We start from the raw sequence: 22,129 nt of genomic DNA on the forward strand, positions 1-22,129 counted from the left end.
AAATGGTTCTAGAAGCAAGGGACTAACTGCCTGACAGACCTAGGCAACTGTTGTGTGGGTTGCCTCCCTACACCCTTCAGGCTGAAGCCAGGGCAGTAAATGGTTAGAAAATTCTAAATTTAGCGCAAACCTATGGCTGAAAAGAATGAGGCTGCCCACTGCCATCATTATGGGCCCTCGGAGCCCTAGCTTGTTAGTTAACTGCACATGATACTCGCCATGATACCTGACTGTGCAGCCAGTTGGGACAGTCACCAAACCCACATCAGAAATGGTGAAAAGTCTGTCCCTAGTGTCTTTACCTTCGGTTGGGATCCCCCCCCAAAAGCAAACTAAAAGCGTTCAGTTGCCCCATGTCTCATGATGGTGTCCTACCCCTTTAAAGCATCTCCCTACACCCTGCCCCCAGAGACCTGCTGTTGCCAAGGCAGCAGTAAACTGGCTTTTGCGTCACTCAGAGGCCCTGCCAGGAGCCCAGCCCAAGTGAACAACTCTCTTGGTCTCTGGCTCCCCTCTCATAGTTTCCCTAGGATACTGTCCCTCTGTTCCAAACAGTCACCCAGCATAGAGCTGAACAGAGCCAGTGAGAGAGGCTGCCAGTGCCTTCTGTTGGACTAACTGGGTGAGGGCCAGTTGTGCAATGGGACTAGCTTCCTGCAGCTCGGTGCCTGTGTTTTTAACCAGCATCTTTTTTTTAAAAAAAATTTTTTTTTCAACGTTTATTTATTTTTGGGACAGAGAGAGACAGAGCATGAACGGGGGAGGGGCAGAGAGAGAGGGAGACACAGAATCGGAAACAGGCTCCAGGCTCTGAGCCATCAGCCCAGAGCCCGACGCGGGGCTCGAACTCACGGAGCGCGAGATCGTGACCTGGCTGAAGTCGGACGCTTAACCGACTGCGCCACCCAGGCGCCCCTTAACCAGCATCTTAACACCACAGCTTGATCCTGCAGTTCTGCCCTGGCTCCCCCAGCCAGAGCAGGCAACGAGGAGAAAAAAGAACAGGCTCAGCTGAGGCCACCATAACCTGATTGCAATCAACAGGCAGGCAGCAGACAGGTGGAACTTGACCTTGACCATCATGCCAAGTGAAATTCTGATCTGCCCTCCAGGTGACAAACCATTATCTTTAACTTGTGGTAAAATACACATAACTTAAATTTTACCATCTTAGTCTTTAAAAGCACAGCGAAACCTGCTCAGGAGAGGAAGGGAAAACTGGATATTTCCTAGCCTCTATAGGATTGGGTGGCAGGTGGAAAGAGCCAAGTCTTTCAGGCCAACAGGAGGGCCAAGAGAAGCAAATGGTCACATGAGGTTTCCAATCCCAGCTGCTCCACAAAATTGGGACCATTTCATTCCTTTGTGAAATGACGGTCATTCTGATCACCACTGAGCACTCACTGTTACATCCTGTGTGCATCATTTCTGATCCTTAGAGAAATAAGGAGACAGTCTCATGTGGGCTGATTATATGGCTGTTACCATTTGGAGCTGGTGGGAGGGGTGATGGGACTAGGACTCAAGACCAGGTCTGATTCTAAAGCCCACACTGCTTTCACCACGGTCCCCTCCATTCTGGGGACAGAAGAGGCCTTGGTCATAGGATACAGCACTTGGTGGCCAGTTGGAATGGTGCACACTTACAACATGGAGAGTGACCATTCACACGTCCAAGCCTGGAAGATGTCAGAAAGCTGGCTTCACACCCACTCCCCAAGGAACAAGACAAGGAAGGAAGGAAGGAAGGAAGGAAGGAAGGAAGGGGTCAGATGGACTGGGGAGGTGACTTCCTGAGGCCCCACCTGCTCATCTTCCACAACCACACCACACTTCCCACCCCTTTCTGAGACTCCAGGCCTACTTCCTAACATTCAGGTGGGTAGTTTTCCATCTCCTTTTTTATTGAAATACAAAAAGTGCAAAGGTGAAATACATGATTGGTGCCAAGGAAGTCATTAAGTGAATGTGAACACTTGATTCACAGTACTCCCGCCTCCCCCCCTTTTCCCCGCAGGTACAGACCAGTGGGACAGGGGACAGGAGAAAGACCAAAGAGATCCACGAGGCTCCCCAGTAAATGGGGCTGTGAGCAACACCTGATATACACAGGAGGGCAGAAAGCGGAAGCCCTGGCTTGGGCTAGAGATGCAGGGACTGTCAGGGAACCAGCAGCCACTCCAGGCCCTGGGAGTCCTGACATGCTAGCATCATGAGGAGAGAGCCCAGCGAGGTTGGGGCTCAGGCTGCACCCCCCTCACAGATGGGGCTGGGCTGGTCAATAAGGCCCCCACCCCAGTACAGGCTCTGGCCAAGGCTGTGGGGGCAGGGCCACTGTGCATCTAGTATCCTGCTGCCAGGGGACAAGGCTGCAGGAAGTGGGGTCCCCAGGGTTCACCAGGAAGGAGTATCATTCTAAGGGACACAGTTGGAATGAGAAGTACCAATCATTGGGGTCCATATTTTCTGAAAGATGACAGGGCCCTGGGGCTTGTAGTCCCTGGGGGAGGTTGCTAGAACTCCCCTGGCAGGGACTGATCTAATTGGCAAAGTCTCTGCTCAGCCCCTCCGGGAGTCCCTACCCACAGATCCTGAGGCACTGAGTCACTTCTGGCCAGAGCAGGGACCAGTGTGACCCCACAACAGACCTGTCCACAAGAGCCCTATACTGAGGATCTGTCCAAGTAGGTAGAGAGAAGAGGCAAGGCATGGGGCAGGGGGGATGAGACTGCTTGTCCCTGGCCCAACCAGACCGCCAAGAGGCTTTGGGGCGGGAATGGGGTGTATATTTCAAATGGATGCTGGGACTCAGCCCTGTCATCCAAGCTGCCAGAACAGGGGGCTAGAACGCCCTGGGGGCAGTATCACTTCAGAAAGCCTGACCCAGGATGTGAGGACGAGAAGGAGGCAGAAATAGGAAGCAGACCCCAGCCTTGCCCGTCCTTAGCTGTGTAAAAACACAAGGCTGAACCATTAGAGGAGAGGACAGGAGCAGGTGCTGGCACACAAGGCCTTCACCCAGGGAGATGCCTCAGCAGGCAGGCCCAAGCCAGCATGGCCTCTTACTCCCCAGCAGCCAGGGAAGGGAGGATCAGCCCCAGCTACCAGCCCAGCCGGCAGTGATTGAGGCATCTGCAATTGCCAGGAAAAGAGAGGCAGGAGAAAGTGGGTAAGCAGTTTCTGGGGCCAGTCTTTTTCATACTAGAAGAGCCAAAGGCCGCCAGATCTGCAGAGCCTGGCAAGGAGCCAGGGGTCCAAGGAGGCAGTGAGAAGTATAAGGCGAAGAAAAATGTCTCGTGGTTACAGCGAGGTCTCCAGGGCTGGCCAGGTGGGCTGGACAGAAGGGGAGGAAGAGCTGCCCAACTGGCTGGCTCCAGCTTCCAGCTCCCAGGGCCTCATGGCCCCTTTCCTGGGCAGGAGCCCCAGACTCATAAGGCTGAAGCTGGGAAGGGTGGTGGGGCAGGGCTCAGAGCCCTCCCGAGTCAGGGCTGGGGAACAATTCCCCTTGGTGATCCAGAAGGAACTTGGTGAACGTGTTGATGGGATTAATGGCCTTGAGGGTGATGGCAGCATCCTTGGCCCACAGCAGGTTAGGGCCGAAGACAACAGCCAGGTTAGTGTTGGTCATCTTGTTCTGGTCACAGTGGGCAGAAATCTGTGGAGGGAATCAGGGGGCTGCAGCAGGAAGCCAGAGAGCCTGCCTCCCATTCCCAAGAGCTGCAAGGGTGGCAGTTCTCCCCCTCCCGCCCTCCTCCAGGTGAACAGCAGAAGCTGAGGCCGGGTCTCACCTGCACCAGGAAGGCAGTGAGGAAACGAAGCACCTGGTAGTTCTCCTCAGGCAGCGTCCGGAGCACCTGCAGCGTTGCCCCCACTCTCTGGCTCTCATCAATGTCTACAAGGAATTGGGGCCTAGGTCACAGTGGCCCGGGGCTGGGCCGACATGAGGCCAGAAGGGAGACCCCAACCAGACTTTCCTTGGAGGACAGGCCAAATCTACCTGCTGTGAGTGCAGCCCTGACCCCAACCCAGCAGAATAAGCACAGAACTAGGGAGGGAAGACAGGGGCACTCACTGAGGAAGCCCACAACGTGGGGGTAAAGGTCAAAGGTGAGCAAGGGCTCAGGAAGCTCCCGGAGGAAGGTCTTGAGGATGACCGCCGGCAGGTGCAAATCATTGTACTGGTCAAAGTCCACAGGCAGCCCTGGGGGGTGGGGATGGAGAAGGAGCTGGGCCCAGCACGGAGGCCGGCGGCCCATCCAGACGGCCGATCCAGAGGCCGAGCAGACCCCATTGCCCGATCACCCTCAGCCACTGCACAACACCCTCCTCCTACAGAGCCCTTTCACACAGGCCTTCCCCTCCTCCTCTGTGATGAGGGGACCGGGTTGAATGGGGCCCCCCCAGCACACATGGCACATGACAGTTCTTCTTCATCTCTGAATCTAAACCCAGGACCCGGAAGCCTGACCGATGAGGCAGCAGGCCTGGGACAGCCAGGCAGGAGTGGGATCCGTGTAATCATACCAAATGCCACAGAAACCTCTGACAGAAACAGAACGGAGGGCCCTTGCTTCCCAGGCAGCAGAAGGCAAAGAAGTGCCCTAACAGTGACACCCGTGCCCCATCTCCCCCCCTCCTCCCCTCCCACTGCGGGCCCAGGCACACCCCAGAGCACTCACCCATGTTGTACTTCTGCTGTACTTCCCGCACAACTTGAGTGTTGGCTGATCTCCGGAAAATCCCCTCAGTAGTGAGAGCTGGGAAACAGTGGGGCCTGGTGAGTCTCAGCTCTGGGGCAGTGTGCAGACTCTTCGACCTGTTCTGTCTTGGGGTTCCATTGAGGGTCGGTGTGGGTGCTGATGCTCCCCAAGGGGAGCTGGGAGACTGGGCTGAGGAGGGACCTACGGTTTCGACTGCAGGGGAAGAAGCAGGTCCTGGAGGTCCTGCGGCCAGTGGCCTTGGCACTCACCATGAGCCTGCAGGTAGGCAACAGTCTCCCGGAGCACAAGCGGAATGGGCTCCTGCTCTGGGTTCTTCTCCTGGAGGCTGTGGCGACAAGAGCAGTGAGCTGGGTCTGTAAGCCCTTTCCGGTCCCCACGTGCCAGGCCTGCCCACCTTTTGCATACTCACTGCTGCAACGAGACCCCAAACTGCTGGTTGGGCAAAGGGGGCCGTGGTGGCATGGGCTTGGGGGCTGTCGCAGGGCTCTTCTGTGTGGATTTGAGGAAGTCATCATACCTGGGAGAGCAGAGGGAGGGTCAGGCCCTCGACTTGGCTTTGTCGTCACGTTGGCAACCCTGTGTGTTGGGTACTTCCTGTGCTATTGTACGTGGGTCACTTCATTCAGTCCTCATAGGAGCCCTGCTCTACACATGACAGAGTGGAGACTGAAGAGAATCAGTCACAGAGTTTTTTAAGTGACAGGAATGGGATCTGACCTCACACTCTCTGACCCCATATGCTGTCTCTTACTCATTACCTTCACTTCCTCTGCTTCCTGGGGTTCTCAAGGCTTCCCCTGCCCTTGGCTGGCATGTCCTACCCCACAAACATGACACACAGGCACACCCGTGCCCGGCGGGCACACACGGCCCAGGCCTTACTTGAGCACTTGGCGAGGGATCCCCAGTTGCTCCAGCTTCACGTGCTCGCTCAGCTCACTCAGGTAATTCACATAGAAGATCTTCTGCCCAAACTTGAAACTGCCGGCAAAATAACGGGCATGGGTCAGTGGGGGAGGGCCCATTTTGGCAGGCCCCCACCATCCCCTCGGCAGCCCCTCCAAGGTCAAAGGCCGAGCCCAAAAATGGTCTGTCTCCAGGATTCTTGGCCTCCTCAGGTATGTGCTTCAGAGCTGAGAGGGAAGTGTGGGGAGGTCACTGTTCTCCCCCATCAGCTGCTCACCTAATGATGGGCTTAAAGAGGATGAGCAGGGTCTTGATGAACATGGTGGGGTGCACGATGTACAGAGCCTTAATGTTCTTCTTGTACCTGCAGAGACAGAACAGGAAGTCAGCAGTGGGTGTGGTGGAAGAGGCACACAGCTAGGTTCTTCGTGCACATTTTCTGATTTGAGTACTCATGGAAAACCTGAGAGGTAAGTGCCACTGTTGTCCCATTTTACAGATTAGGAAACGGAGACTCGGAGAGGTTAAGTAACAGGGAAGGGCAGGGTGAATAAGTAGAGAAACTGGGGGTTAAACCCAGGACGTTCCAACTTCAGATTCTTTGCTTTTACCCAATGCTGACAGCTCAGAGCCTGGAGCCTGCTTCAGATTCGGTGTCTCTCTCTGCCCCTCCCCCATTTGTACTCTGTCTCTCTCAAAAATAAACAAACATTAAGAAAATTAAAAAGAAAATATTTAGCTTTTAGTGTCTGCCAAGCACATTATCTCCTGCTTGCCTCATAACAATTGGGGCTGGGATTATCCCCTCTTTACAAGTGAGGGCAGGGAGATGCAGAGAGGTCAAGCACTTATCCGAAGTCACACAGCTTGCGGTGGAGCCTGGAGATGAACTGGATATAAGCTCCTGAGCAAGCAGAGGGCAGCCCAGAACCCGGCAGAGCTGTCGGCTCCAGACCTGTCCCCAGGCCCCAACCCACTTGCGGTCAAACTCTCGGTAGGCATCCCGGAGCCAGCTAAGGGAGGGCTTGTTGTCGCTGGTCAGGCCATGGTGCAGGTACAGCAGTGTGTAGTCGCTCTCCACATACTGGTCCAGGGTGTGCTTCAGGTACCTACAAGAGAAAAGCCCATTCAGGCCCATCCTCGACACAGGCGGGGCCCCCTGAGACAGGACTCAGCACCCCAGGAGTCTTCTGCTTGTACCATACACCTCCCCACGAGCCCCTCTCCTGCACTGCCTATTCTGGCTGCATAATCAGTCACCGTGTTGTCGTGGAGGAGATTCAGGCTAGTGGTTGGGCTGCACGGAGGAAGAAGAATGGTAGTAACAGCCCAGGCCAGAAATCAGGACATCGGGACTGTAACTGAGCCCTCTCACATACCCGCAGTAAAAATGGCAGTAACATTCTCTGCAGGACTGCCCTGAGTCAATAATAATGACGACGGTCACCATTCATCAGTATTTAGCTCTTAGGGGTGCCTGGGTGGCTCGGTCAGTTAAGCGTCCAACTTCGCCTCAGGTCATGATCTCACCACTCAAGAGTTTGAACCCTGCGTCAGGCTCTGTGCTCACAACTCAGAGCCTGGAGCCTGCTTCAGATTCTGTCTGTCTGTCTCTGTCTCTGTCTCTCAAAAATAAACATTAAAAAAATAAAAAATATATATATTTAGCTTTTAGTGTCTGCCAAGCACTTTGTATACAATATCTCCTGCCTTCCTCATAATAATTGGGGCTGAGATTATCTCCTCCTTACAAGTGAGGGCAGTGAAGCTCAGAGAGGTCAAGCACTTATCTAAAGTCACACAGCTTGTGGTGGAGCCTGGAGATGAGCTAACTCCAATGTTTGGTCCTGTTGACCAAAGGGCAGCTTATATACTCAACCTCCCATCATAGTCTATAAAGCACTGTGCCCATGAGAGGGGATTGGGGTGACTAGAGGGTCCCCTCCCCTGCTCTAGTCACTGGGCTTTTCTTGGACCAAAGAGCCACATCTCAAGTTCCCCATGCTCACAACATAGTACCTATCACCCCACACAAGCACATACATGCAGAGGTGTTGAGCACCTAAAGTGGATAAGTACAAAGGGGACAGATAAGAACTCTAGAATGGGAAAGGAGTCCAGGGAAAGTTCTTTCTGGTTGGCCAACCATGCTCAGACCCCAGCAGAACACCACTCCAGGCTGAGAGGCTGGGCCTACAGGAAGGCCAAGGACTTCTGGGGGGGGGGGGGGGGGAGGGAGGAATGGTGCCGGGGGAGGTACTCAAGGATTTGAGTAAGTGTTCAGATACAGCCTGACCTAACCCAGACACGGTGCCCTATATCATGGCCCAGGGTGCTGGTCTGGCCCACACAGGCAGGCATGTGAAGTGTCTAATGCCGGATTATTACTGTGATTCCAATCCTTATTGCTACATGGTAATTACCCCTTATACACATTGAGCACTTTGCAGTCTGCAAAGAGCTGTCACATATAAAGATGCCATTCTGTAACTATAAAATAGCAAAAATTGTGGTGAAAATACAGTCATTCTTTGATGAGTGTTACGGCCTTTTTGGAGGGCAGTAAAGTGATGTGTATCAGAAGCTGAAAGATGTTCATACTCTTTGATCCTATAAAAATATACCCCGGAATTTATGCTAAAGAAACAATCAGAAATGAACAGAAGCATTTTTGTAGAAGGCTGTTCATTGCATGTGGCCTGTTTTACAATGGAAAAAAATTTTTTGAGCAGCAAGCTAACTGTCCAAAAACAGGGAACTGGTCAAATAAAATACAGGATATCTATAAATAGAAAACCTTACAAGATGTTTCTGCAGACAGAACCTATCTGTGAAGTTAGGTGTCAGAAGAGCAGTCACCCATTGGGGTAGTGACTAGAAGAGCAAAGGGAGGTCTGTGGGTGTGGATGACATGGTGTATTCCATTAAAAAAAACTTTTTTTTAATGTTTTATTTATTTTTGAGAGAGACAGGGCATGAGTGGGGCAGGGGCAGAGAGAGAGGGGGACACAGAATCCGAAGCAGGCTCCAGGCTCTGAGCTGTCAGCACAGAGCCCGACACGGCACTTGAACTCACGAACCGCAAGATCATGACCTGAGCCGAAGTTGGACACTTAACCAACCACCCAGGCGACCCTGGTGTATTCCATTTTTGGAAATTCTTTATTTTTTTAATGTTTATTTATTTTTTAAGAGAGAGAGAGCAGGGGAGGGGCAGAGAGAGAGGGAGACACAGAATCTGAAGCAGGCTCCAGGCTCTGAGCTGTCAGCACAGAACCTGATGCGGAGCTCGAACTCACAAACCGCGAGATCATGACCTGAGCGAAAGTTAGATGCTTAACTGACTGAGCCACCCAGGTACCCCTGGTGTATTCCATTTTTGAAAATTTATCAAGTAGTATACATAATTTGTTCACTTTTCTCTGCACACATATGCCAATAACATGTTTTTAAAGGATATCTTTGAAGAATGTTTAATGCTCAGAAGATGTTATATAAGATACAGAGGGGACTATACAAACACCTGTGTATATTATAGAAAAAAATAAGTGAATACACTAAAATATTAACACTAGTTTTCTCTCTGGGTGGTAGGTTTATGGGAGATTTTATTTATCATTGTATTTTTTCTTTATAGCTACTTCACGTTTTTCTAAATTCTTGAAATCTGTAATACTTTACAATGATATACAATGACATTTCATGTATATTACCTTTACCTAATGCCCACAACAACCCTATGAACCCTAAAAAAAATTCTTATTTTTATAGGGTTCAGAAAAGAGCTGCCCCCAAGCACACAGCTAGTAAGGAGTACAGCTGAATCCAAGCTTCGGACATTTTCTATTTCAACCTCCCAGATTTGGCTGGACAGCTGGGAAAGGACAAGGCTGAGATAATATGATTGATCCCCACTGAAAGTGCTGCCGTGCAGGCTGCATGGGGGCAGGGAGACCCCTTTGGGAAGGGGTGGAGGACAGACAGGATGGATGCAGGGGGCTTCCAGAAATCAGAGGAAGCCTCCTGAGTGGTGGAGCCTCACTCGGCAAGCTTTCTCCTGAAAACTGGGTGCTTTCCCATCTCCTTCCTCTGATTTCCTCCCACTCAGACTATTATCTGGCCAGGAGTCTGTCACCTGCCAAATCAGACAGGCTGTGTTAAACCAGAGGGTAGGGGTGTGACTCAGCTACCCTCAGGCTGAGCTCCCTGGCCTGCTCCTGGCTAAGCCATGTGATGGGCCTGAACAAGGCTCGGCCTGCCTGGCTGAGGGGCGGCAGGAGAAGGGTTCAGGAAGCCAGAGAGGAAACTCACACACAAGGCCGGAGAGACTCAGGCCTGGCTCACCAGGACTGCAGATGCTGCACTCAGGCCCCTTCCCATTCTGCAGCCGCACCCTTGGCCTGCCCAACCCCTCACCACCCCCTACATGCACAGAACCATCCAGGATCCCAAAGAACTGGTATCAGTTTCAGGGAGTGCTTTAGTAGAGATCAGGAGAGAAGTGCAAGATGGTAAATGGACACACACTAAGGCACCTCAGAAGACCGCTCTGGCCCGGTATCCACGGAGGTCCTGCGCCCAGGACCACATGCCCGGGTCCCCATGGGTCCACATGCCCGGGGCCCAGTGGTGGCTCAGCAGTGAACACTTATCAGGTTTCTAGACCAATCAGAGCTATTACATATATTTGGCTAACAGAATCCAGATAGGTACAGAAGCCACTGGCACCAAATCTGACACAAAATTCACTGATTATTCATCTAAATGATGAACAACTGCAACCACATCAGAAGCACCACATCATAATAATCAGTCCTCCCGTGTGGATAGTATTTAACTTTCCCAAGCACATCCGCGTGCAGTATCTCCCACAAGGAAGGAGGGCTTGATTATGAAAAGAGGCTTGAAGAGATGAAGACACCCTTCTAAGGCTGCAGTTTCCCAGACTAGAAACCAGGTCTGGCTCCTAGTGCAGTGCTCTCCCCAAAATGTAAAATAGCTCCCACGGGAGAAGAGGAGAGGCACCGAGGGAAGTGACGGTAAGGAGAACGGCATCAGCCGATGCTGGGTGTAGGTCCCTCCACCTTGCCCAGGGGTACTCACCCCAGGAGCTTGCTGTGGTCCAGCTGGTGGCTCGGGGGCATTCGGCAGGCACTAAACACGATGATCTTCCGCCCATACTTGTCGTCTCCTAGGTGTGGAGAAAGATGGAGCACAGTGGGTGGCAGATCAGCCGAGAGAAGCGGGCTGAGGAACTCAAAGGTGCCGGGCCTGGAGACCTGAACCACATAGCGCGGGGGCCAGAGGGGCTAACGCAGACATACCTCTGGGCAGCTGTCTGCACTCAAGGGTGTGTCACTGAAGAAAGAGGGACGGGTTGCTCGCAGGGCTACTGAGCTGGGGTCTAAAAAAATAACAGCTTTTTAAAAAGTCACACCTGGTGGAAAGACCCAAATGCCCATCAACGCATGAACGCATGAAGAAAATGTGGTATATCCATGCAGCGGATATGTCGTTTGGCCATAAAAAGGAACGAAGTACTGATCCATGCTACATTATGAATGAACCTTGAGAACATGATGCTAAGTGAAAGAAGTCAGATGCAAATGCCTCCATATTGTACGACTCCACTTATCTGAGTTATCCAGAATAGGGAAATCTGGGGCGCCTAGGTGGCTCAGTCAATTAAGTGTCCAACCTCGGCTCAGGTTCATGATTCTCACAGCTTGTGGGTTTGAGCCCCGTGTCAGGCTCTGTGCCAACAGCTCAGAGCCTGGAGCCTGCTTTAGATTCTGTGTCTCCCTCTCTGCCCCTCCCCCATTCACACTCTGTGTCTCTCTTTCAAAAATAAATAAAAGGTTAAAAAAAAGATGTTATGCATCCCAATGTTTATGGCAGCACTATCAACAATAGCCAAAGTATGGAAAGAGCCCAAATGTCCATGTCATACTCTCCCAAAATCCATCGATGGATGGATGAATGGATAAAGAAGATGTAGTATATACATACAATGGAGTATTACTTGGCAATCAAAAAGAATGAAATCTTGCCATTTGCAACTAACTATGTGGATGGAACTAGAGGGTATTATGCTAAGCAAAATTAGTCAGTCAGAGAAAGATAAATATCAAATGACTTCACTCATATGAGGACTTTAAGACAGAACAGATGAACATAAGGGAAAGGAAGCAAAAATAATATAAAAACAGGGAGGAGACAAAACATAAGAGACTCTTAAATACAGAGAACAGAGGGTTACTGGAGGGGTTGTGGGAGGGGGGATGGGCTAAATGGGTAAGGGGCATTAAGGAATCTATTCCTGAAATCATTGTTGCACTATATGCTAATTTGGATGTAAATTAAAAAAAAATAAAATGAGGAAAAAAAAGATGTTAGAATAGGTAAATCCACATAAACAAAGCAAACTGGTGGTTGCCAGTTGCTGGGAAGAGGGGAGATTAGGGATTGGCTCTTTATGGTTATAGGATTTAGAATGGGTATGGATGAAATTGTGGGACTAGACAGAGGTGGTGGTTGTACAACATTGTGAATGTACTCAGCACCACCAACTGTAGGGGCGCCTGAGTGTCTCAGTTGGTTAAGCAACTGACTCTTGATATTGGCTCACGTCATGATCTTGAGGTTCGTGGGATCAAGTCCCGTGTCAGGCTCTGCACTGATAGCACACAGCCTGCTTGGGATTCTCTCTCTGCCCCTCCCCTGCTCACACTCTCTCAAAATAAGTAAATAAATAAGCATTAAAAAAGAAAACCAATTACATACTTTAAAATGGTTAATTTTGTTATTTAAATGTCACCTTAACTTAAAAAAAACTGAAAGTCATGCCCATCAAAGCAACTGCTATCTAGCAAGTTATCTTAAAAGCTGATGCTTATTCCAGAAGTGCCCTCTCTGAGCAGCGTATTTGGAAGACTTCTTGAAACTACCTTCTGAGCAAGTCCAAGGCCACTGAGGAAATGGGTGTGATAACTTAATGGTCCAGTCTCATCTTTGACCACTATCACATTTTCTGATTTTATTACTAGAATTATTAACCACACTTGGCTCTGACTCCTAGACATTCCTAAAAATCATACCCCTTCTCATTAAGGATATTATTTTTTTAACTATTTATTTATTTGGGGGAGAGTGCAAGCAGGGGAGGGGCAGAGAGAGAGGAACAGAGGATTTGAAGTGGGCTCTGTGCTGACAGGCTGACAACAGTGAGCCTGATGTGGGGCTCAAACTTACAAACCACGAGATCATGACTTGAGCTGAAGTCAGACGCTTAACCAACGGAGCCACCCACGTGTCCCTCTCATTAAGGATATTCTAAAGAACATGGAGTTCAGAGGAGTTTGAAATGCTTTGCAAGAATGCTCATTTGGCAGTAATCACTGGGGTGTTTGCCCCAAACCGGTCACTATTTGATGGTCTAATCTGGCTTTGTCAAGAAGCTGGGCAGCTTTTGGGGTGCCTGGGTGGCTTAGTCAGTTGAGCATCCGACTTCAGCTCAGGTCATGATCTCGCAGTTCGTGAGTCCAAGCCCCACGCCAGGCTGTGTGCTGACAGCTCAGAGCCTGGAGCCTGCTTCAGATTCTGTGTCTCTCTCTCTGCCCCTTCCCTGCTCATGCTCTGTCTGTCTCTCTCTCTCTAAGACAAATAAACACTAAAAGAAGCAGCAGCAGAAGCAGCAGCAGCAGGGCAGCTTTTGACACATCTCCTACTGCCCTCCAAGGTGAGATGCTCTTGCAGGGTCAGCACAGCACTCACCCCAAACAAAGCTCAATGAGGACAAGGCCTGGTCCTCACTGCCCCATGTCCCAGGGACCTTCCCTACATCTTTTCCTTCACAACCCTGCAGAGACACCAAACCACAACTGCCTAATCCCCATTGCTTCAGGGGCAAATGAGAAGACTACTTACACAACCCATGAAACACATTGCATCTGTCCTCCACCTACCTCTGAGGATTGAGGAACCCTCCCCCCCTGCCCCCCGGCCCCATGCCTTGCTGACTGCCCTTCTCCATATTTAGTAAGCCATGATCTTGATGCTTCTTCTCGGTCAGTGACCTAACCCAGGAGTCAGTGCTTTTCCGAAGTGGTTGCCAAGGCTCTGACCCTTTTCTCCAGGGCTGGGGCAAGACTCAGAGGGGCTGAAGGAGGCTTCTGGAATGTGGGCAGCATGGCCCCAGGCCCTGCTGGCTGCGTGGCTTGGTGCTTTGGCCTAATTTAGCACCTCACTCCCAGCTGTCTGACTACCATATCCAACTTCTAGATCAGCCCCTTCTTTGGAATGACTCACAGGATTCACTTTCAACACAGACATGCTTGCAACTCAGTCCACATCAGGCAGCTTTGGGACGCTGCTGCTTCTTTTGCCAGACAGAACTTCCTTGAGACAATTCCGCTCCCCTCCTCCAGGCTAACTCCTTGGAATCCTTAAGACTCATTCCAGAAGACTTTGTCCTCTCCTCCTTCCCCGAGACAGGTTAGCTGTTCCTCTGCCGTGATACTTTGACTCTTCTGTATAATTATTTATGTGTTTGTGTCCTCTACTGGCTTGTGAGCAGGAGCCATGGCTCATCCATCTTTGAAACTCCAGTGCTGGTCCAGAGCCCAGCATGTGGCAGATATTCAAGAAACGTTGGAAGCCTGCATAAAGTCATAGGTCAGCATTACGTGGTATGCATGGTTCTATTTCGGAATTTGTTCATGATGATATCTAGGTTACGAGATTGCTTTAGACGGTTTCCTGGACAGAGTTTCTCCAAACTTACAAGCAGAGAGCCCTCTGCAAGCCTGTCTGAGGAGAAGGTGCAGCCTCGTCTCATCCAGCAACAGGTCTATTTTGCAAGACCACCTGCTGTCATACCCTAGCCTAGATCCCGAGGTACTGGGTTCCCTCCAGTCCAGTGGGGGGTGGCTCTCAGGCCTGTTCCAATCCCTTCCCATAGACTGACAGAAGAAGCAAGAGCAAAGTGGTAGGGCAGGGACAAAGGATCAGCCTGGCTGATCCAGCCTCATGTACAATCTGGAACCTTCTGCCATGAGCATGTGAGGGGAGGGACATCTGCCTATTCCCCTCTAAGCAGAGGAAAGGCCTGGAATGTAGAGGAAAATGCAAGGAGGAGCATGGAGGTTCCAAAAGATTCTTTTCATCCTGCCACCACCATCCCCCACCCCCCCACAGACGGATGCAGCCCTCATTGGTTGGCAAATATAGGGACTTTGGCGGGAGAGGGACAGGACGTCTGAGCTCACAGGGCTCTGGAATTTAAAGAGATAGTAACTGGTTAAGCAAACAACTGAGGTGAGGGGCCAGGGGCCTGTGGCTCCATCATGGCTGGCCTTGTCAACACCTTGTAAATGGGAAACTTTGGGTTCTCAACAACGGCTCCACCAATGGGCATCTACCAAGGCCAAGATGTGATATGAAAAATATTACAAACACATGCACATGTTCCCTAGGAGAAGAGGTCCACATCACTCATATTCTTAAAGAGGGCTCTGGCCAGTTCTAAGAACGACTTCACTGGACTGTGTGCTCCTTGAAGGAGGTGATGTGTGTTTTTCCTCACTGAATCCTCAGTGCTGACTACAGGGCTTGTTCCAGAGTAGGTGTTCTACAAATGCATGTTGAATGAAGTCAGAATGGGGATGGGGCAAAAGGGGGATTGGTGAGGGGCTGCAAGGCAAGACTCTCAGACAAGCAAGAATGAGATGTGGGTGACCCCAGGGTCTAGCCCCTGTCCTCCCTTCCCTGGGGTTAAGTCCCATTGCTCAAGCTCTTGGGTGGCTTGGCATTTGCCAGCAGAGAGGGCAACTGCCGCTACAAGAACTTTACTCCTGCTCTCAGAAGAGAACAGACTTCTGCCCTGGAGACTGCAGGGGGAGAAGGAGTCTGGTGTCTCCAGGGCACTGGGGGTGAGGACTCAATGAGAAGACACAGAGACTGTGGAAAGCACCAGGAAAAGAGCAGCGGCCTGAGAAGGGAGACTCTGCATTCCCCAGATCCCGATCAGGAACGTGCCCAGGCTATCAATCAGCAACAGTGCAGTCCTCTAGCAGGCATTCTGGGAACCGCCAGACCAGCCACCACCCGCCCGCAACCTGCAGAGCAGGCCAAGGAGATGGGAGGTGGGGGCTGGGGCACTGTGCTGGGGCCGGCTCACACGTTTGTTAAACTGTTAAATGATGAGGATACTGTAGCCAGTTGACATCATGTTGGTGCTTGAAATCTGCTGTGGTCGAAATTGCAAATGCTACAAATAAATAATAGCCTTCCCCTCCACCCCCACCCCACCTTCCCAGAGAGCCAACTGATAAACGCTTATCAGCACACCACTGGAAAGAACCACTTGGACGGAGTCAAATTTGACTGTGGAGAATGACAGCTACTACCAGCTCGGAGAACACAGGCTGCAGAGGAGATGGGGACATAATCCATCCTCCGTTCCAACACGGGCTCTTTCTCCAGTTTCTAATGCCAGGAAACTGGCCTCCCAGGACATCATCGTGGTCTCATCAAATGACTCCTGCTCTGGTGGTACCAATCCAAATTCTTCTCAGCAGTTAGAGAGGCACACCCTTGGGGGCACCCCCACCAGAGGGGCCTTGAGCCAGCCCTAAGGCCAGGCCATTGCTCACAGCCAGCCTCCTGCCCCCAGGGACGTGGGCCCTCCCTCCCCAGAAGCCCCTTTTCCTTTGGGCTCCGGATGTGTCCCCACATGGCACTACCCTATCAAACCTCCTGTAAACCTTTTGCTATTTCCGGCTCCCAGGTACCGCCAGCTCCCAGCTCCCTGAAGTGGGGCTGCAATTAAGCTGGCCCCCCCTGGCTTCCACCAAGAGCCCTTCTTGATCCACAGCCCAGAGGCCAAGCACAGAGAGCCAGGAACACACCTACCTGGCTGGGCCCCCTCAGGCTCATCACACCCTGGGGAAACAGAAACATGTTGCAGCTCTGCTTTGTAGTGGGAAAGGGGGTCACCAGGTGCCGGGGTGAGCGTGGGAATGGGGGTGGGTCCCCCCCCTGCTCTGTTTTGTGTCTTGGCCACATAGGCCAGGAGGATAGAGACTATGTCACACCACATTAGATACTCCTGATGCCCCAATCAGGTCCATTTCTGGAAGTGAGGAGAGAAAGTTCTGAACCTTTGGGTGACTCTCTTGTGCCCAGGTAAGGACCCGGCCAGGTAAGAACTCTCAGCCTTGCTTCTGCATGGATGAAAGAAGTCATAGCCAAGGCTTCCAACCCAGGCTTGGGTACCAGGCAGGCACCAGGAACACAAATGCCATGGAAACGCCTCTGACATTAGGGGCAACTCTTTTAACTGCCCCATCCCTCTCTGAGCCCAGCATTCAGAGATATGGACCTCCCTATGGCTTCCCTACGGCCAGATGCCTCTAGGGCCCCCTTAAGCCAGCACCACTGGGCTCCAGAGCCATGTGCTGCCTGGCCTCCTTTGCCCACCCCAATGCCTCAGAGCAGAGCCATGCTGCCATGCTAGCTTACAGTTGCCTGTCCTTACCAGTGAGGACGACCGTTAGGGGAAAGACAAAGAATCCTATCACTCTAATTTCCTCTTCTCGTAGTACAACCTTACAGGCAGAAATCAGGTCACCAGCATCCTTGCGACCTCCCCTACTCTGGGTCCTGCGTTAAGAACAGGAAAGTGGGAGCTCACTAAGGCTGAGACCCAAGGCGGGGCTCATACCCACTCTCACGAAGGTAGCACATCTTCCTGGGGCCTGATGCTCCAGGGGGTCATGGGCTCCCTAACTTCTGGAAGGACACTCTGCCATTCCAGACTTCATTGGAGGTAGGGCTTCCCCAACAGGAACTGGCACCTCCCTGGTCCCCAGTAACTGATGGGATGGAAAGGCTGACATCAGGACAAAGGGAAGGGAGATCAACTGCCGCTCATTCAGGGCCAACTATGTTTCGGCTCCAGGCTAGACCCTGATAGACGGTCACTACTGTAATCCTCTCAGCAACCCTTTGAGGAAGACATGAGTTCACAGAGCAGAGCTGGAAATCAAACCGGGGCTTTCTGACTTCAAAGTCTCCTAAGCCACACCGCCTCCCACACGCCATTGGCCAATAGAGACAACCGGGTCACAGGTCAGGATGTGCTTGCAGGTGAACAGGCCAAGTGGCCATCACAATCAAGTGTGTGAGTTTAAAGAATGGTACGTGTGCTCAGGAGCCCCGGGGTCAGGGGTCAGACCACAGAGTGGGCACCCGCCCGTCCCCCAGTCCCTACCCCCTGAGAGGCCGGCGGGGAGACCAGGAGGAAAACGGTGCACTGCTGGCTGTGCTCACCTGCCACCTCCACAATCTGGTGCCGGGCGATGTCGTAGTAAGGGTCATCCCACTTCAGGTGTGTCACGGGTTCCGGGGAGCTGCTTTTGGAGTCATCTGAGGAACACGGCAAAGGCAGGGGGTAATCTGGGGGACTGGAAGTGTTCTCCCCAAGACTTGTGTTCTTTGATCCTCCCCATCTCCACCATAGGACTTGTGCTACCAGTCCCACCCTGGGGCTGGTCTCCCTGCCCTCCTCCTGCTCTCCTGGGGTCTTCCTCCGACAGGAAGGGAGTCTCCCCTTCTAAGGCATGTATGGCTGCCTGAGATCCGGCAGCACCCACCTGACTTGGGGAAGTCGGGCATCTCGTCTGAGGGCCAGTTCTTCTCATCAATGGAGGCTAGCTTCAGCTGGTTCAGAGCCTGGCTGGTGTCATCCAAGGTCAGGTCATCCTGCAACTCTGAAAGCGGGTCCATGACCAAGCCTGTCCCTCACAGCTTCGCTCCACAGAACCTGAAGAGAAACCGGGGGTGGGGTTAGCAAGTCAGGGGCACCTTCTTTTTCCCCTGTGACTTCTACAGCGAGCCCTCCTGATCTCACTCTTTCCTCCCGCAGTGTCCCCTGTTCCTGTTCCTCAACACTTCGCATCCTTGCCAAGAGCTCCATGTAGCCCTGGGTTCTCCACAGGCATGATGCCAGAAAAGGCAGCTGGGGCAGAGGATGGTGCAGCTCAGGGCGTGCCCTCAGGTCCTCCAGTTGGATAAGGGATGAGCCGTGCCAGGGCCCATGCTGCCCACTGCCTATCTGGTTCAGCAATGCAGTCCCAGCTGTAGAGAGTAGAAGTCTACACCCCATCCTCAGGGGTCATAGAGCACAGAAGCTTCCTAGGTGCCAGCAGTTAGAGGGTAGAGATGTTGCAAGCATCTACGGAGTACAGGGATATTCCACATGAAAAGTTATTTGTGGCCTTGTCTATTCCATCCCTCACTTTTGTCCTGGAAACAGGAGGTGGCCAGAGACCACAGGGTCCCAGAAAAAAGTCAATGGTCAAGGTGCCCAGCTGGGTTTGCCCCAGGACAGAAACAAGAAACGGGATGGAATCTGCCTGCCAGTCAGAGTGGGCAATCTTCAGGCTCTTGGGGGTTCCCAGGCCCACTCTAAACTGCAGGGAGCTCTGAATGCTAGTTTCAAGGTGGGAAAGGTCAACAGACAGTGCCAAGCATTGGAGAGCACAGATGGGAAAGTGGGAATCCCACGGCGTTCAGAGTGTTAAGCTACAGGAGTCGAAAAACAGACCAGCAGTCACAGCAGACTGAGAGGGAGAAGAGCCAGCTCGGAAGCTGGGCTTGCCCAGGTCTAGGTCTGGCAGCAAGGATGTGGCCCCATGAAGCCCGAGAGCAGTACCTTCTGCCCTCGGCCCTAAACGGAGGCCAATCCCCTTCCGTCCCAAACTCACCCTGTGGGTCAGGGAGGGGATTGAATCCACTCAGTCCAACCCCAGAGAAGAGGCCGCTCTTAAGCACACTACATTCCTAGAGCCCAAAAATGACATATATAGTCAGAGAATCAGCAGGGCAGATAGAGTCCAGACAAGACCAGGCACAGGGAGGGAGAAGAGGGGGGAACTGCTAGCTAGGATCCAGACCCCAAACACCTCTGGGCTCTAAGGCAACATGACAACCTCCTGCACACGTCACGTCACAGCCGAGGACTCTGGCTGGTAAACCCGGCTCCCTGTGCCTAGCAACAACCACCCTGTTACCAGGGCAACCACACTGATTCAGTGGCAAAAGCTGTTCCAAGCTCCTGAGTCAAAGCCAAGCAGCCAAATAGCCAAACAGCCATAAAACAAAAACCAAAATCCAGAAAGTCTTTCTCCTCCTTTCCTCTGGCCTCTTCTCTGCTACACTTATTCACTACTGCTGATTACCACCAAAATAGAAATCCCTTCCATGAGCACAGAGAAAGATGACCCTCTCTTATCTGGGAACGCACTTCTCTCAGTGAGTGCTGCTGTGCCCCACACCCCTGCTCTCCCATTGCCCTTCAAGCCTCCAATGCAGGCAACTCTAAGTCTTGAGGAATCCACTCCTGATTCATCGACAAACTCCTCCCATTCAACCAGATGGCTGTGAGGATTCCCCGAAAGGGGACTCCACTGGGTTACAGGGACAGAACTCAGCACACACCACACAGCACACTCAGCACACCCTGTTAGGCCTGAGTCTTCTCTTCATGCCTTCTCTTCTGTCACTGACCAGGCACCAAGCGCTCCATTAGCCCTGCCCACAGCTATCCCAGAGAAGTCTTTCTGCACAACAGTGGGTCTTAACTCAAAAAAAAAAAAAAAAAAAAAAAAAAAAAAAGGCATGGGATGAGGGATATGGAGAACTGGATTATAGTCCTGCTGGAGCCAATGAGTTGCAAAGATGCTGGGCAAGTCTTTTCCTAACTAGACTTACATCTCCTTATCTATAAAAGCACAGACTCCTTCCAGAAACATAATTCTCCAGTATTCTAAAATACTCACACTGAAGTGAACAACAGGGTTAGAAGGAACAGCTGCGAGCTGAAGTATGTGTGAGGGAAGGAGAGGGACACCCTCTAAAAGGGAGTTGAACTTGAACTCCACCTCTTTTCCAGTAACTGCTCCTCTGTTTTGTCTGTTCTTCCAAGACTGACCTCTCCCCCACCCCATAGCCTCCTTTTCCAGCATAACTAATCACAGTTGTTTCCACCTCCCAGCCAGACTGGCCTCCAACCCACAGCTGCTTTCCCCTGTGAACCCTGAAGTTTAGCTCCCACTCAGTGGGAGGGTGAGGGAAGCTGGCTCAGGGAAATTCTAATATAAAGGGGTGGCCATGAAGTATCCTGGCTGCCTAAGACTCCAGTCACCTACAAGCCCTGTTCCACTCTGTGCAAAATACTCCTTACTCTGAGATTAGTATTTCTCTTCTCCACAGGTAATATCTACTTTTACAAAGATCTTTGAGAATCATTTTAGGCAGAGGTTTTCACCTCTGGACTTCTCTGAAATTCTGATGAAATCTGTGGACTTTTTCCCTAAGAAAAATCAGCACATGCATGAAATCTTCTATAAAATTTTAAGGCCCTCTGAGAATCTAAGAATCCCTGACCTATTCAGCACACAGATGCTGTCATTTGTTGAATGACTGAATGAGTGAATTCGTCTCCTAAATGGAGAAGGGAACCAATATTTGTTGAGAGCCTATATAGTGCTATAGAGTAGACAAATTACCTTTTAACTTCACAACAGCACCATGAGGTTTGCATTACCAGGCCCATTTTACTGCTCGAGGAAAGTCAGGGCCAGAAAAGATAAGCAAACTGTTTAGGCAGGTCATACAGCTGAGTCAAGATTTTAATCTATATCTGTATAAAGTGGTCTCTTGATGCAGGTCAGTCCCTCAACACTTCTTTAAATGTCATTCATGTGATTCTGAAGGTTCAGAGAGGTGCCATGAAAAAACAAAGTAAAGCCTCTCCCCTAATCTTCACGAAGAACTGAGATAACTTGAAATCGTATTCTCTGGCACTGGGACCGCCCTCCTAGTTGGGGCTCCAAAATTGCGAAAATGCAAATCCCATGATACAACAGCGAGACTTTCGACTACAAATGCATTTGTACAGAGCTTCGTGGTTTACAAAACCCGTAATAGGTGTAATTATCCCATTTCAGAGATTAAGAAATAGAGATGAAAGCGTGGCCTAATTAGTGGCAGGCTGGAATACTTTCCCCAAATTTCTTGCTCTTAGCGCTTCGCCAGTTCGGACCAAAGAGACTTCCCCTTACCGTGGGCTTGCTCGATGACAGGGATCTGACCTAGACTCTGCCCTGGGAAGTGCAGGAGGAAAGCAGCAAAGGAGACAAGTCACCTCGGTGCAGACCCAGGAGGGGGCTGAAACCCGCTGTGGGAAAGCCAGGCCCCATACCACTCCTGCTCCCTTCCTAGGATCCGCTCGAATCATCCCCTTCCTGACCCTATGCCTTAAAGTGACCTGTCTAGTCCCTCCCTTTTCTCCCCCACCACCCAGGAAGACCCCCGCGCTCCGCAGCTCACCGTGGTCGGGCACTGCTCCCTGTGCCACGCCTGTCAAAGCTCGGCAAACATCCGGCTCCGCGGTAGAACGGGAACCGCCCCCTCCGGGGCTCCTCACTCCCCAACCACTT

The 22,129-nt window shown here is 51.5% G+C and overlaps 1 protein-coding gene across 1 annotated transcript; it reads right to left on the minus strand.

Moving 5' to 3' along the window:
- Positions 1-1,883: 1,883 nt before the first annotated feature.
- On the minus strand, positions 1,884-22,098 carry ARHGAP1 (Rho GTPase activating protein 1). Its single transcript, XM_047070558.1, has 13 exons — positions 22,020-22,098; positions 18,281-18,450; positions 17,958-18,053; positions 10,731-10,818; positions 6,605-6,736; positions 5,905-5,991; positions 5,604-5,702; positions 5,131-5,238; positions 4,970-5,046; positions 4,680-4,757; positions 4,073-4,201; positions 3,789-3,892; positions 1,884-3,655 (listed from the first exon to the last, which is right to left on the minus strand). The coding sequence occupies exons 2-13, from the start codon at positions 18,411-18,413 to the stop codon at positions 3,467-3,469; spliced, it is 1,320 nt and encodes a 439-aa protein (XP_046926514.1). The 5' UTR covers positions 18,414-18,450; positions 22,020-22,098; the 3' UTR covers positions 1,884-3,466.
- Positions 22,099-22,129: the final 31 nt, after the last annotated feature.

This window comes from Lynx rufus, unplaced genomic scaffold (genome assembly GCF_022079265.1).
Source record: "Lynx rufus isolate CCGP_SWC_20201006 ecotype Redwood Valley unplaced genomic scaffold, mLynRuf1.p SCAF_9, whole genome shotgun sequence".
Classification (NCBI taxonomy): Eukaryota; Metazoa; Chordata; class Mammalia; order Carnivora; family Felidae; genus Lynx; species Lynx rufus.

Coding starts and splice junctions, on each gene's coding strand:
- ARHGAP1 (XM_047070558.1), bottom strand. CDS start 18,413: ATGGACCCGCTTTCAGAGTTGCAGGATGACCTGACCTTGGATGACACC. Junction 18,054..18,280: donor GCCCGACTTCCCCAAGTCAG/GTGGGTGCTGCC, acceptor CGTGTTCCTCAG/ATGACTCCAAAAGCAGCTCC. Junction 6,737..10,730: donor GACCACAGCAAGCTCCTGGG/GTGAGTACCCCT, acceptor TTTCTCTTGTAG/GTACCTGAAGCACACCCTGG.